General features: G+C 43.1%; 1 protein-coding gene across 2 annotated transcripts in view; it reads right to left on the bottom strand.

Moving 5' to 3' along the window:
- Positions 1 to 12,232, bottom strand: part of TBC1D9B (TBC1 domain family member 9B) — a 37,405-nt gene extending 25,173 nt beyond the window's left edge. For both annotated transcript variants that reach the window (XM_069077646.1, XM_069077647.1), the window contains exons 1-6: positions 11,976 to 12,232; positions 8,088 to 8,198; positions 4,895 to 5,013; positions 1,961 to 2,189; positions 1,491 to 1,749; positions 95 to 302 (exon numbers count right to left, since the gene is read on the bottom strand). In XM_069077646.1, coding sequence (XP_068933747.1) covers positions 95 to 302; positions 1,491 to 1,749; positions 1,961 to 2,189; positions 4,895 to 5,013; positions 8,088 to 8,198; positions 11,976 to 12,093 — 1,044 coding nt within the window. In that variant the 5' untranslated portion in view covers positions 12,094 to 12,232. The remainder of the gene's footprint in view (positions 1 to 94; positions 303 to 1,490; positions 1,750 to 1,960; positions 2,190 to 4,894; positions 5,014 to 8,087; positions 8,199 to 11,975) is intronic.
- Between the last annotated feature and the right edge of the window lie 769 nt (positions 12,233 to 13,001).

Here is a 13,001-nt window from a genome sequence, read left to right as displayed (position 1 = left end):
CTAAAAAGGTGCTCTTTCCATCATCTTGGATGCCACCAGAATAATGTGACTCTTGACCCTGAAAATTAAGACTCAAACTGAAATAATTCTTTACCTCTCTCAGCGGTATTATGAGATAACAAGCCTCTTCCTCTTTACTGGCAAAGCAAATATAATTGTTGGAGATGAACATCTGGCCAGGGATATGCATCTTATTGAATGGGGTCCATAAGGTACAGTCAGTGTGTCCATCCAGCCGTTCATCCTTTGGCAACCGGAAAGTTGCCCGGTAGCATTCATTTTTGGCCCTTGCATCCAGATCTCTGAACGCAGAAGAGAGAAACCAAAGTACATTAGGCAAAGTGTTAGCAATGATGGTGCATTTAGTTTAAATACTATTATCTAGTAAAAGCTATATTGTATCCATCTGCAGCTGAGGGCAAGATAAACTGCCATTTGCCTGACCAGGACAAACACAATTCATATGTATAAGTGAGAATATTGGAACTTTAATCTCTTATTTGAGGTTAAAAAGTAATTTTTAAAAATTATTCTTTTAGGAGACCCATTGTCCTTGGGAATGAAGGATGAAAGGAAGGGTGACCCTAGTCCTAATTAAGATAATAAAAAGTCCTAAATAAGATAATGTGTCTCTTGCCTTTCTTACAGCGTCTGAATTTTGGACATTTATCCTGGCAGATCAATATGGATAGATAGTCCTGCATCCCAAAGGCTAGCTTTTTCCTAGAATTTGGAAGATTCAAACTTTGACAAGCCCTATTATAGTCATGGAGTCTAAAACCAGAGATCTTCAATGAGTTGTAACCCATAGGTCCATGGTTTAGATCTACATATATCATCACATTCCAAACTGCAACAGGGGCACCTATTCCCTTAGAGCTGTAGCTCAGTGTGGGAAAAGGACTAGAGAGGGTGGCAAAATCTGAGTTTCTGTGGAGCTCTGCTTCAGGGCTGAGTGGTCCTGACTGGTGAATTAGTAAATGCAAACTCACCTAACCTACTATATCTTGCTGACCTCAAACCATGCATCCCATGCCATCCAGCCAACCCTTGTATATCTTGTCCCATTTGCCTGATATCCACACATACTGCTCCTTCATCCTCTACCTTTCCACTTCTTGCTCTGGAACAGTAATTAAATCAATTTTACTACTGCTTCTACAAAGCGCGTAACAACAGACTGTTTTATGGATCTGTTGTTATCCCTGTAATTCCCTAGACCAAAGTTCTATTCCCTAAGATGCATTATATTCCTCACTGGAATATAAAGTCCTTGAAGGTAGGGACTGTTTCGCTTTTGTATTTATATCCCCCAGTGCCTACTAAAGTATGTGGCACAAAGGTGCTTTTTCATTCATTCATCCAGACCAATATAGGAAGAGTCCCATATACAACTATAAGTTGGATTAGGATGGTGACTACTCTGAACCTCAATGTCTCCAATTGCCTTGCATCATTTCTCTGTTTCTCTTAAGTGAAAAGAGACATACCTTTTTAAGGCTGAGATGTTTTTTAGAGGCCTAACAGGCTTGGGGAGAGACCTGTCCTCCAGGAAGCTTTCATTGTCCAGCAGCTGCCGCATGGCAATATTGGCCAATTGCTCCATGAGCTTGAAGGTCTCATTGATGTTGAGGAACATGGAGAAGTACAGCTCCTTGTCCCTGGTGTTAACTTTGATGCACTCAGGGAATAGCAGGGTGGCATTCTTCTCCAACTCAGTTACATCCACCCACTGGACCACCAAGGTTACTGAGAACCAGCAAACAAAGAAACACCAATTCAAACAGCTTTGAGAGACAAAGTAAAAAAAATCAACAGAAGAAATAAGGGACAGTGTGATTCAGGAATGGCTCACAATATGGAGTCACTGAAACCCTGGAAAGGGAAGAACTCAGAATCCCTACTCTCTGGTGTATGGTTTGTTTGGGCTAGAACAGGCTTCTGGATCACAACAGCTTACCTTCTTTGCCCAAAAGGAAGGAGTAGAAACAAAGGTGGTTGACAGTCAGGTACAACCATCCCTGCCTGGGCACCCGTCCTTTCCAGTAGCTGCAGGAATAGTAATTAACCAGTTTCTCCACTTCAGGCATTCCAAACTGTTTTCGCATCTTTAGCTCTGCCTCTTTGAACTTTCCTGGATCCTCATCTCCCTGAGGCTGTAGGTTCTTGTTTTCTTCAGCAATGATGCCCTGGAGTGAAGAACAGAGAATGGAGATGGGGACTCCTATGTAAAATAAATAAGGAAAAGGGCAAAAGGAACCATTTAGGTTCCTAAAACAATAATGGTATTTAAAAAATTTAGAATTTACGATTAAGAAAAGTTAAGTGCAATGATCTGCCTGCAGGAAGGATGCTTACTGACCAAATGAAAGAATTAGACAGAGGATGTTAGCAAAACCAAAATAACACTAATAATTCAAGCTAAAGTCAATCAAGAGCTAATAGTCTCCAGGTTGCTTGGAAGCCCAGAACACACATACTTTTTACTGTTACTAATAATACCAGGATCACCCTGCTGTCTCCTCCACTGCTTCCTATTTTCCATTTTTAAGAAGGAAAGGCAGAAGGGACAACCTATTAGAAAGATTTTCTTTGTCTTCTGATCTTCCATCCCTTAAGGTGAGTGAGTGTTCTACAAAATGCTATCTTTGGCCCTCTTTCTACAATCCCTCCCTTAGTGATATTATCAATTTCATGGCTATTAATTATGCAGATAATTCCAAAATCTTTCTCTCCAGTCCTGAGCTCTAGACCCATACTTTGACTGTCTAGAGGGCCTATCCATCTGGATGTCCCACCAGCAGCTCAAAACACATGTTTAAAACCAAGTGGGTAATCTTTTCTTTTAAGCTGGCTTTCTCTTGTGACTTCACTATTTCTAACTGTGGTAACATCATTCATCCAAATTACCATGTTTTCAAAACTTTGGGGTGCTATCTTTGACTCTTCCCTCTTGTCACAATCTACTTAGTTATCAAATCCTGTTGACTTCATCTCTAGAAAATTTCCCTCTCTCCTTCTCTGTTCCCACTGTCACTGGTACTGAGCTTCATCATTACCTGCCTGGATTATCACAATGTTCTCCTGGTTGGTCTTCTTTCCTCCACTCTCCCCCTTCTTCATTCTACTACTAAAACTACCTTCCTCATGCACAGAGTGGCCAGGTCACTGCTCAAAAATCTTCTGTGTCTCTAGCATCCACCAAATAAAGCTCAAATTCCTTTGCATTAAATTCAAGGCGCTGTACAGTTTGGCAATGCCTAACCTCTCCTATTTCCTGCTGTATGCTCTATTTTCAAGCCAAATTAAACTATTTTACGTCCCTTGAACAGCTTTGTATTTACCCACCTTAGAGCCTTTGCTCATGCTGTTTCCTATGCCTGAAATGTCCTCGTTTTTGTTACTGATTAAATTCCTGGCTATCATTTAAAGCCCAAATCAAATGCCACATTCTACCAGTAAAACTTCCCTCAGTGATCAGCAATGAAAATTTCCTCCTGGCTGCCACAAAGCATTTTTGTACCTTTCTAATGAGCTTATGCACTATTTTGTATTGCAATTATCTATGTATTTCATATCTCTCACCAGGCTTAAGTTCCATGAGAGCAGAAAGCTAGCTTATATTTAAACTCTAAATCTCCTCATAGCTCCCTGAATAGTTTTCTGTAGACAGGAAGAACTTAAATGTTTACTGATTTTGTGGGTGAACTGATCAAGGCATGCCCTGCTGCCTTGGGGCCTTCTCTAGGTACTTAGTCACAAGGAAGACAGTTGGATATAATCTGATTTTTCTAGGGGAAGAAAGCTAAGAAAAATACTGTGCCTCACTAAGAATTATGGGCTAGTGGTTTCAATTCACATTTATCCAACAAAACTGGACCATGAAAAAGTAAAAATCCTGTCAAGCAAAAGTGCTACTTGCTACTTTAAGAAGCTGGTTCTAAAATATGAAAACTGGGAGCCTGCTAGCATACTAGGGTAGCTAATGAAGAGTCTTGAGCAACTTGAATCAGAACACTTTTTTACACACCTTGAGCTTCAAAGGTTGGGGAATAAAGAATGAAGTCTAGATGAATAGAATATGATGGCTCTCCCCAATCTTGAGTGATACCACCAGGTCAATCTGCTGTACTGAGCCTCTCTGGCTTCAGGGTTTCCCCACCTACCTGGTCCTGCTGTAGCTGTTGTCTGAACTTACTCAATGTATAACAGTTTAAAGAAATATTGTGTTTAAGGGCGGCTAGGTGGCACAGTGATCACCAGTCCCAGAGTCAGGAGGACCCGAGTTCGCTTCCGGCCTCAGACACTTAATAGCCACACAAAAAAACTAGCCTTGTAACCTTGGGCAAGTTACTTAACCCCAATTGCCCTCTGAAAGGCAAAAAATAATAATAATAACAAAAAAAATAAAAAGAAATATTGTGTTTAAATGAATACTCATTTGTTATAATTAGGTAGACTAATGCAGATTTCAGTCATCTTTTTTTCTTCCTAAATATGGCTGAAGTGAATAAAACATGCAATGATTCAACGGAAAACTAGAAATGAGAGGGATGGCAAAGTTTTACTAGGTTTTCTTAATAACCAAAAGTTCATCATTTGTTCAAAAAAAACACAGTCAAAAGCATCCATACTCCACATCTAGTATCCTGAGAAAGTTAAAAATAAAGGAGATCAGAAAAGCAGAGATAAGAAAGATGTCACATAGAGTCAGATTTCAACTGAACTTTCTAACGATCAAGCTGCCCAACAATGAAATGGTTGTCTTGAGAGACGGCAAGCTCCCCAGGACTGAGGTTTGCCACTGAAGCTATATGACTTGTTGTTACTGATGTGGCAGAGTAGGTGGGAGTTAGGACCAGTAAGGTCCCCAAGCACACGAAGGGCTCCTTACGTGTATCTTGCCCTTGACAAAGGTAGTGATGTCTTCTTCATTCTCAAAGATGGACAATGTCTGTAGCAAGTTATTTTCCAGCCATTCCCAATGTTTTGTGATCTCCTTACGGGAAGAACCTAGGTGTTTTGGGGAAGTAAAAACAAAACATCAACACATTAATCTTTCAAGTTCATTTGAGGAGGAAAATTAGGAACCATTTCCCATCATAAAGGTTAAGGCAGAACTCTGTACATAAAAGTGATAAGAAGCCTTAGGAAATACCCATTAAACTGAGGATGGTTAAAAGAGAAAATGTAATGCTTATAGGACTGTGGAAAAATGAGAACACTCTTACTCTGTTAGTGAAATTATGAAATGATACAATCTTTTTGGAAAACAAAATGGCATTATACAATAAGAACTACCAAGTTCTCTGATTTAGTGATTCTATTATAAGCGCTATATCCGAAAGATGCCATTGACAGGAGGAAAAAAAAAGGCTTCTGTACATAAATATCCATAGCATTAATCATAATAGGAAAAAAGAAATCCATTTGTCAGATGACTGGGAAACTGCCAGACTACAGTGTATATCAAATTCTATTCAATTAGAAGAACATTTATTAAGCACCCATTATGTACAAGATACTATGCTAGACTCTGAGGACAAAACCAAAATTGTTCCTGTCATCAAGGACACGGACCAGGAAATACACATTTAAGGGATGGGCTCTGAACAATGAATTGCTAAAGGTGAATCCCCCCAACCTTCTTAAACCATGTAGGACACCTTAGTATATCTGAAGACAACAGGAAAGGATCCAGTGGGAAAGGGAAAAACTGAAGAAGAGAGAAGGGGAACAATTAATGAAGGGAGCTCCCAAAAGAGGTGGAAGGGGATGAGATCAAGGGTACAAGTAGAGGAAATAACCTGGAAAACTGAGAGCGGGAAAAAAGGAGAGGATGAAGATGTAGAAGGCTTTTGATGTATAGGGTAAGGGAGAAGAGGGAAGTTATGAAGGAATGGTCAAATTTTCTCCATAAAGTGAAGTCATCTGTAGAAGCTGGGGGAAAGAAGTACCATAGGGGATTTGAAAAGAGATGAAAAGATTTGGAACAGCTGCTGCAAGGACAGTGAAAGTCAATTATGGAAGAATAGAAGATCTGCCTTACAGCTGTGAGAGCTCAGTGGAGACCTGATAGTAAGAATTTATAGGGGACTCAAATGGCTATTGGGTGCTGTTTTCCAGCAGCCTTTAGCAGCATGGGAGTGGAAGCAGGGAAGGTGGAGGTCCCAGGGTTGACAACTAGCTGGTATGAATGATGGTGAGAAAAGTGTGCAACAGATTCAAGGACAGAGGATGGTTCATGGTTTAACTGGTCAACTTTAAGATCAAGACTCTGAAGAGAAGAAAGTAAAATCAAAGTAGCAGTGATGACTTAGGAGAATAGAGGATGAAATGACAGCTGAACTGGTCAGAATAGAGTAAAAGATGTCAAAAGATATGTTTGATAGGAAGAGAAGATGAGCTAGCACAAGGAATGACAGGGGAATGATGTCCTGAGATTACTCAGGAGACAATGTGCAAGGCCTCCAGCATACTGGGTAGAGAACACAGGGGAAAACAGGATGGGCAGGCACATACAGACTGTGATTTGCATAGTGGAGAGGGCATCCAAAGTAAGAAGGTTTATTTGAGTTTAAGAAAAACCATTTATGATAAGACAGTCTTCAGCAGAAAGAGGATCTAGATTATATCTGAATTACACTCTCCTAGAATTACTACTTGAATTTTTGATTTCTAGACATTTCACCTGGAACCGCCAGCTTGAGAACAGATTGGGCCTGGTTTGGCCCAGTCCCTACCATCTCCTCTGGATCAGAGGGTTTCAATATAACTTTCATCTGCCTTAATGCAGATGAGTTTGGCTGGCACTGCTTCCAAGATATTTAGTTTCTATTTCCACTCCCCAGTTTTCACCTAAGCTCCAAAGGAACACTGTCAGTGCTAACACACAAGCCTTATTTTAACACCTTCCTTCTTGCCTTGCCTTGGGAGTTCTGTCCCATCCCTTATTCTCTGCCAGACTGAGCAAGTCCCAGAGAGATTTGGGTCAGTGGAAGTGAGAGGGGGAGGAGAGAGAAAGGGAGAGAGAAGAGGAAAAGGGGGGGAGGGGGGAGAGGGGGAGAGAGGGAAAGAGAGAGAGAGTGAGTGAGAGTGTCTGTGTGTGTTGGGAGTTAGTTCTGTCACTGACTGGGAAAGATATATCCCTGGCATATCAGGTCAGAACTCAAAGTCTTTTTCCCAAAGGAACTCTTATACACTGTGTGTTCTAGAGGACAATTAACACAGTGGACTTTCTGGGTAAAGAGGCTTTTGTGGACTGAACTGGAAACCTAACCACCACATTACATCTGTTTCTACAGGTGAAAAAAAACTCCTTGAGTTACAAACACCCAACTGATGGACAGACTTCTGGGATACTGTGGAGGTTTCTGATCCAAATGTCTGACTGCAGATGAGCTTGGCTTCCAGGATATTTAGTTCCTAAGGAACACTGTACCAAGACCACCTTTCTAGACCTTGGGGAACGTCTAGTCCTAGTCTCTTTTTTGGACCCTTCCCTGTCAAAAGGGCCAGAGCCCTGATTCCATACCTTGAGTTTTCAAGCTTATTGGACTGTTACTACCTTTGGAGAAAGAAGTCATAATGCTTCACAGTTATACATGACTCTATCAGACCTAAGCCCAGACATGCTATACCTAAACCACAGGTTCTCTACCTCATTTTCCATGAAAGGCTTGGGGTTATTCCCTATGGGAGGGCAAAAGTAAAACATAAGGAACAGCAGCGAAGAAAGGAAGTGGTTAGAACAAGAACTTTAAAAACACCAAAGCCCACTTCTCTTGGACAGCATCACAGTCTCAAGGAGGTTACTGAAGCTGATGGCTCTGGGTGCCTGCATTTGCTGAGACAGCAAGACAGTCACATGTTCCAGGGTACATTCTTGCTAGCAGAAGCTCAAAATGTCTGAAATTCTTGTTGAGAGCAGCTCTGGGTTCAACTTCCCTGATAAAGAATGTCACTGTCCCTCCATTTTTTTGGCCCCTAGACTCAGACACTTGGCATGTCAATGTTCAGATCCTTCTCTGAGCTACACCCAAGGCAAGTTCTGATGAGGCAAGAAAAGGAGAAGCACAAGAACCTACCACAGGCGACTGCCCAATAGACCTGAGAGTCCTGAGTCTGGTGAAGAATCCGATAAGGGGCGACTCTGGCACTGGAATCCAAGACAACATCCAGCGTTCCCACAAGAAGACCTGGGAAATTAGGAGGAGAGAAATGTGGCTGGGGATTTAATTGGCATATGTCCCTGCTTCAGCGACATCAACTGCTGTTACAGATGGCCTGATTTCATGGGCTGAAAGAACAGGAAGGATCAAATGAGATCATGTGTACTAAGGCACTTTGTGAACTACAAACTGCTGTACAAATAGACATTAATTACTACCTGTCCCGTGGCCCAGGAAATCAGGACAAATAGCTGTCATTTTCTGTTTAAAAGTCTCAAAAGAGGGCCATTCTTTAGCTTCTTTCAGGTTTCATTTCAGTGTAACTGAACCCCTGGAGCCAGGAAAACTTCCTTTTGTAGAAAATGATAAGGTCCTCCTGGACCCTTTCAACCTTTTCAGTCGTTTCACACTTTACTCCCCCTCCACACCCACTATGATCCAGCTATACTGGCCTCCTTGCTCTTCTGCACATATAATGCCTCATCTCCCAACTCCATCTCTTCTCTAGCTGTCCCCCAGGCCTGAAATGCCCTGCTCCTCACCTCTGTCTCCTGGTTTCCCTCAAGACTCAGTTCACATCCCACCTTCCGCAGGAGGCCTTTCCTGGTTGCTCCTGTTACTCGTTCCTTCCCTCTGAGACTCCCTTCCATTTATACTATCTATATCTGGTATGTATATAGTTACTTGCATGTTGTCTCCCTAATAGAATGCGAACTATCTGAGGGCAGGGACTGTGTTTTTGCCCCTTTTTTTGTATCCTTACTGTTTAGCACAGTGCCTGGCACATATAAGTACTTATTTGACTTGGGGACAGCTCAAATGACTGACACCCACTGTTTCTCATTCTGTACAACTCTCAGTTATTTGGAGACACAAGGCACCTTCTAGATCTTCCTAAATGACTCCTATTCCTTTAAACTTTTTTCCAAATACAAAAAAAAATTCCCAAAGCAACCACATATTTTTATTGATGCTTCTCCCCCTTCTGACATCAAAATCATTTCCCAATTATTCTGTGTTCTGTATACCCTCTTTACCCCTCCTATCACTATAGACCTTTTCCTTGTAATGAAGAAGTACAATTCAAACAAAACAAGTCAACATATTGATGATACCTGATGACAAATATTTCATTTCCCAGTTATAGTCCTTTTTTCTGCTGAGAAAAAGGAAACATGCTTCCCTGTCAGGAGACCAGTTTTTCTTTTTGTTATATTCCTGTAAGTATCTATTTAAAATCTAGTTACTTCATAAAGGTAGTAGTCATTTTCCTTGACCATGACTAACATAAATTAGTGTAGTGATAATTTATTATTCTAGCATTTACCTAGGACCCAAGGTTAGGTTTCCACAGAAATACATTTCCTAGATTACCAAATCTTATTCTTTTAATTGTTCAAACTTGCCTTACTTTAAACATTATGGATAGAAATGTTCTAAAATGCAGGAAATATATCCTTGCCTTCTTAAACAGAGAATACTAAGCACAACCTGTTAAGAGTATGCAATAATTTATGTATAATTTTGCATAAATTTTTTTCTCAATGACTAAGGGTTATCATTATGAATGCCAATGACTATGCTCTAACTGTAATGAAATCATTCCTCCAAGGACTACTTAAGTATATGGAGCCCTTTGCTATGCCAAATGGCTTTGGACTGGGTTGAGCTGTCTCTTTTTGTCTCTTCCTGGCTATTGGCTATCTCTTCTCACTGTTACATTTTACCAGTCTTTGTGCTCCCACTAGCTGCTATTCTCACATCATCTAATCACTAGTTCAATACTTTGAAGAAAGAACCTGTAGCACTAGGAGCACTTTGCTGGGTATGGGATATTGTTTAGATAAAATATGATCTCTGCCTTCATAGTTTATTATGGGGGAAAAGGCACAGGTAACTGTGCCTTTAGATCCTATGTACTAGGATCTAAATTATGTATCTAAAATATGTAATATAATCTAAATTCATCAAAGAGTTGAAAAACAAAATACCATGAGATGTTAAAAGGTCATTATGACTAAGGAAGGAAGACTTCTGGAAGGAGGTACCATTTGAATTGGGCTTTCAACAAAGGTCATGCAGGAATGTGATAATGACAGATAGACAGGAAGCATCCAGGATAAAGATATTGGAGGAGGAAGGTCCAGATGGTTCCTCAGAAGCACAAAGTATATGATGTTGATCTGAAGGTCTTTGTTTATTTCTGGTTGGGTGTATATTCCATGTTTGAGAATTCTAGATGTCTGACCTCTGGAAAAGTGGGATTGTTAAAAATGTACTGTTTCTCACTATATAACTACTTTATAGAATCACAATCTCTTCTCTCTAGTCTTCATTCATTATATCTACAATTGACTAGTCTTTCCTTTTTCTGTAATATTGGCACAGGATGAATGATGAATCCTGTGAAGTGTTCATATCACTTGAATTTGAATGTTCAAAGCTATAATTATATGCAAAATACGGCCACTGGCTCCAGTCCAGTGAAAATATACAATGGAATTTGAATGTGATCACTTCGTTGGATTTATTATTCACAGAGACTGGGACCTAGCTGTATTACCTTAACTTCTAAAGGATCCCAAAGTACTTTTAAGATATCTATTAGCAGTCACTTCACTGTTTAATTCTTTAACAAATAATTTCTTAGGCACTTATGTATGGGGAAAATTTGGATAAGATATAGTTGTATGAGAAAGACACAAATTAGTAAAAACTGTTCAAGAGAGATAGAAGCAAAGAGCTAAGTGAGGTCCAAGGTCATTACCAACAATAGGATGAGTAGAGATGCCTGGCGAACTTTCTTTCCCACTGTACCCCAAAGTACAGGGCATTGGAAATCTGTTCAACAAAACTCAATCCCTTTACCCTGGAGCTGGAAATTCACAGCCTAACATCCCAATCAAATGATTTTGTACCAAAAGTTCAGCAGGAGCTAAAGTCGATCAAATCGGTAGAGAGAATTTCAAGTAGTGGAATGCAATTAGCTGGTTTGAAATTTGCCTAGATTCTGGAGCTAACACTTCAATATTTCCAGGGACTAGCACCGAATTTTCACAAAGAAAGTTCAAGTTCCTCCCCTGATTCTCATTACCAGGCTAAGGCATTCACAAGGGGGCAGATGTTACTGGCGGACACCCTTGACCTCAGACAGAAGTGACAGCTGACTGAGAGGAAGAGACAGACAACTACAAAAAATTTCCTTTGGGAAAGTACCTGGGACCCCAGATAGCCCGGTGACCTCCACTCCTCTCTAAGTCCTGGGGGGAACCCAGTCACCAAACTGGAAACAAAACAAGCCTGCTGACTGGGGGGCTCTAGTTGTATGTATCCCAGGACCAGGAGGGGAGAGGAAATCCTGGGCCTTACTAAAGGCTCAGTGGCCAAGACAGAGCTCGGGGTGAGGAGTCTGGAGGCCTGGGTTTGGGGTTATCTGCTGCCAGGACCTGTTTGCGATCGTGGGCAAGTGGCCTTCCCTCTCCGGAGCTCAGTTTCCCCATCAGTATAACCAGCAGGATGCACAGCACGCTCTCTAAGCAAGCTTGCAGCTCTCGACTCTGTTGGGGCCGGGGGACAGAGGGGGCAGCCCCCTTTCCCGAAGGATCCAGGGACCCAGCACCAGCCTCTCCCTTCCAGCTGCCCCAGCGGGTCGCCAGATGTTCCCGGGCCCCGCCCCCTCCCAGCTCCCCTTTAGGCCTCAGGTCCTCGCCCCTCCCCCCATCCCCGGAGGCCCCTCTGACCCCACCCCCCTCCCGTCCCGGCCCGGGGCTTCCCCTTCCGCTGTCCGGCTGCCCCGGCCCTCACCCGTGAGGCCGCCGCCCTTGCCGTGGCCGCGGCGCCGCTGCAGCAGGAAGAAGGGGTTGGCGCGCTCTGTCACCCACAGCGCGTTCGCCACCAGCACCTCCTCCGGGCTCAGCCACATCCTGCCAGCCCGGAGCCCCCCAGGCTCCCCGAAGCAGCAGGAGCGGTGGGGCTCGGGCTGGGCCCAGCTCCCCGAGAAAGCGGAAGCGAAGCGGGCGGGAGCACAGGAAAGAGCGCGGGAGCGAGCGCGACGGAGAGCGAGCGAGGGCGAGCGCCGCAGAGCGGAGGCCGGAGGGGAGGGCCGCCGGTGCCCGGGGCCCAGTGCCCGCACTGCGCCCCCTGGTGGCTTCCCGAGGCGCCCCGGACGCACTGAGCCCCCCAGCCTCCGCCTTTCCCAGCTCGTCCCTCCCGGCTCTCTGTCCCCCCGCCCCCGCTTTTCCTCCCCTCCTTCTCCCTCCATTCCCTCTTGCATCTTCTTTTTCCCTTTCCCTGTCCCCCTCCCTCCTCTTTCCCCTCCCTCCGCTTCCCCTCTCCCTCTCTTCTCTCCCCTTGCCCCCCTCTTCCCTCTATTTCCTTCTTTCCACATTCTGTCTTTCTCCAGCTCCTTCCCTGTCTCCTGTTCCCCTCCCTCCCTTTCCTCGCTCTTCCCCACCTTTCTCCACCAGGTCAGGGAGCCGTGAGTGCAGATACATGCCTCTGAGGGTGGTGAGATCTCGGGCCATTCCCTGGCTCTGAGCTTCACCGTCCGCAATGACATTCCACTGGATTCAACAAACATTTATCAAGTACCTGCTGTGTGCAGGGTGCCATGTTTTATTTGGGAATACTGGGATGAAAAACAGCACTTCCCAAGCATCTGTTGTATAGACAAATGTATGTGATAGGGGAAAAGAGAGATCAGACAACGTGCAATAGGGAAGCTGAAATGGGAAATCACAGCTGGAAGGATTTCTTTGAAGAAATTGAACTGAGTTGGGCCTTGAAGAAAGAGGATTTCAGTCTTACCTTGCATATAATAGGTGATTAATT

This window comes from Petaurus breviceps, unplaced genomic scaffold (assembly GCF_028583685.1).
Source record: "Petaurus breviceps papuanus isolate PSGF00001 unplaced genomic scaffold, PetGlider_PUasm1.0 90994, whole genome shotgun sequence".
NCBI classification, from domain to species: Eukaryota; Metazoa; Chordata; class Mammalia; order Diprotodontia; family Petauridae; genus Petaurus; species Petaurus breviceps.
The sequence above is the reverse complement of the archived record's forward strand: the minus strand, read 5'-3'. Positions and strand labels throughout refer to the sequence as shown.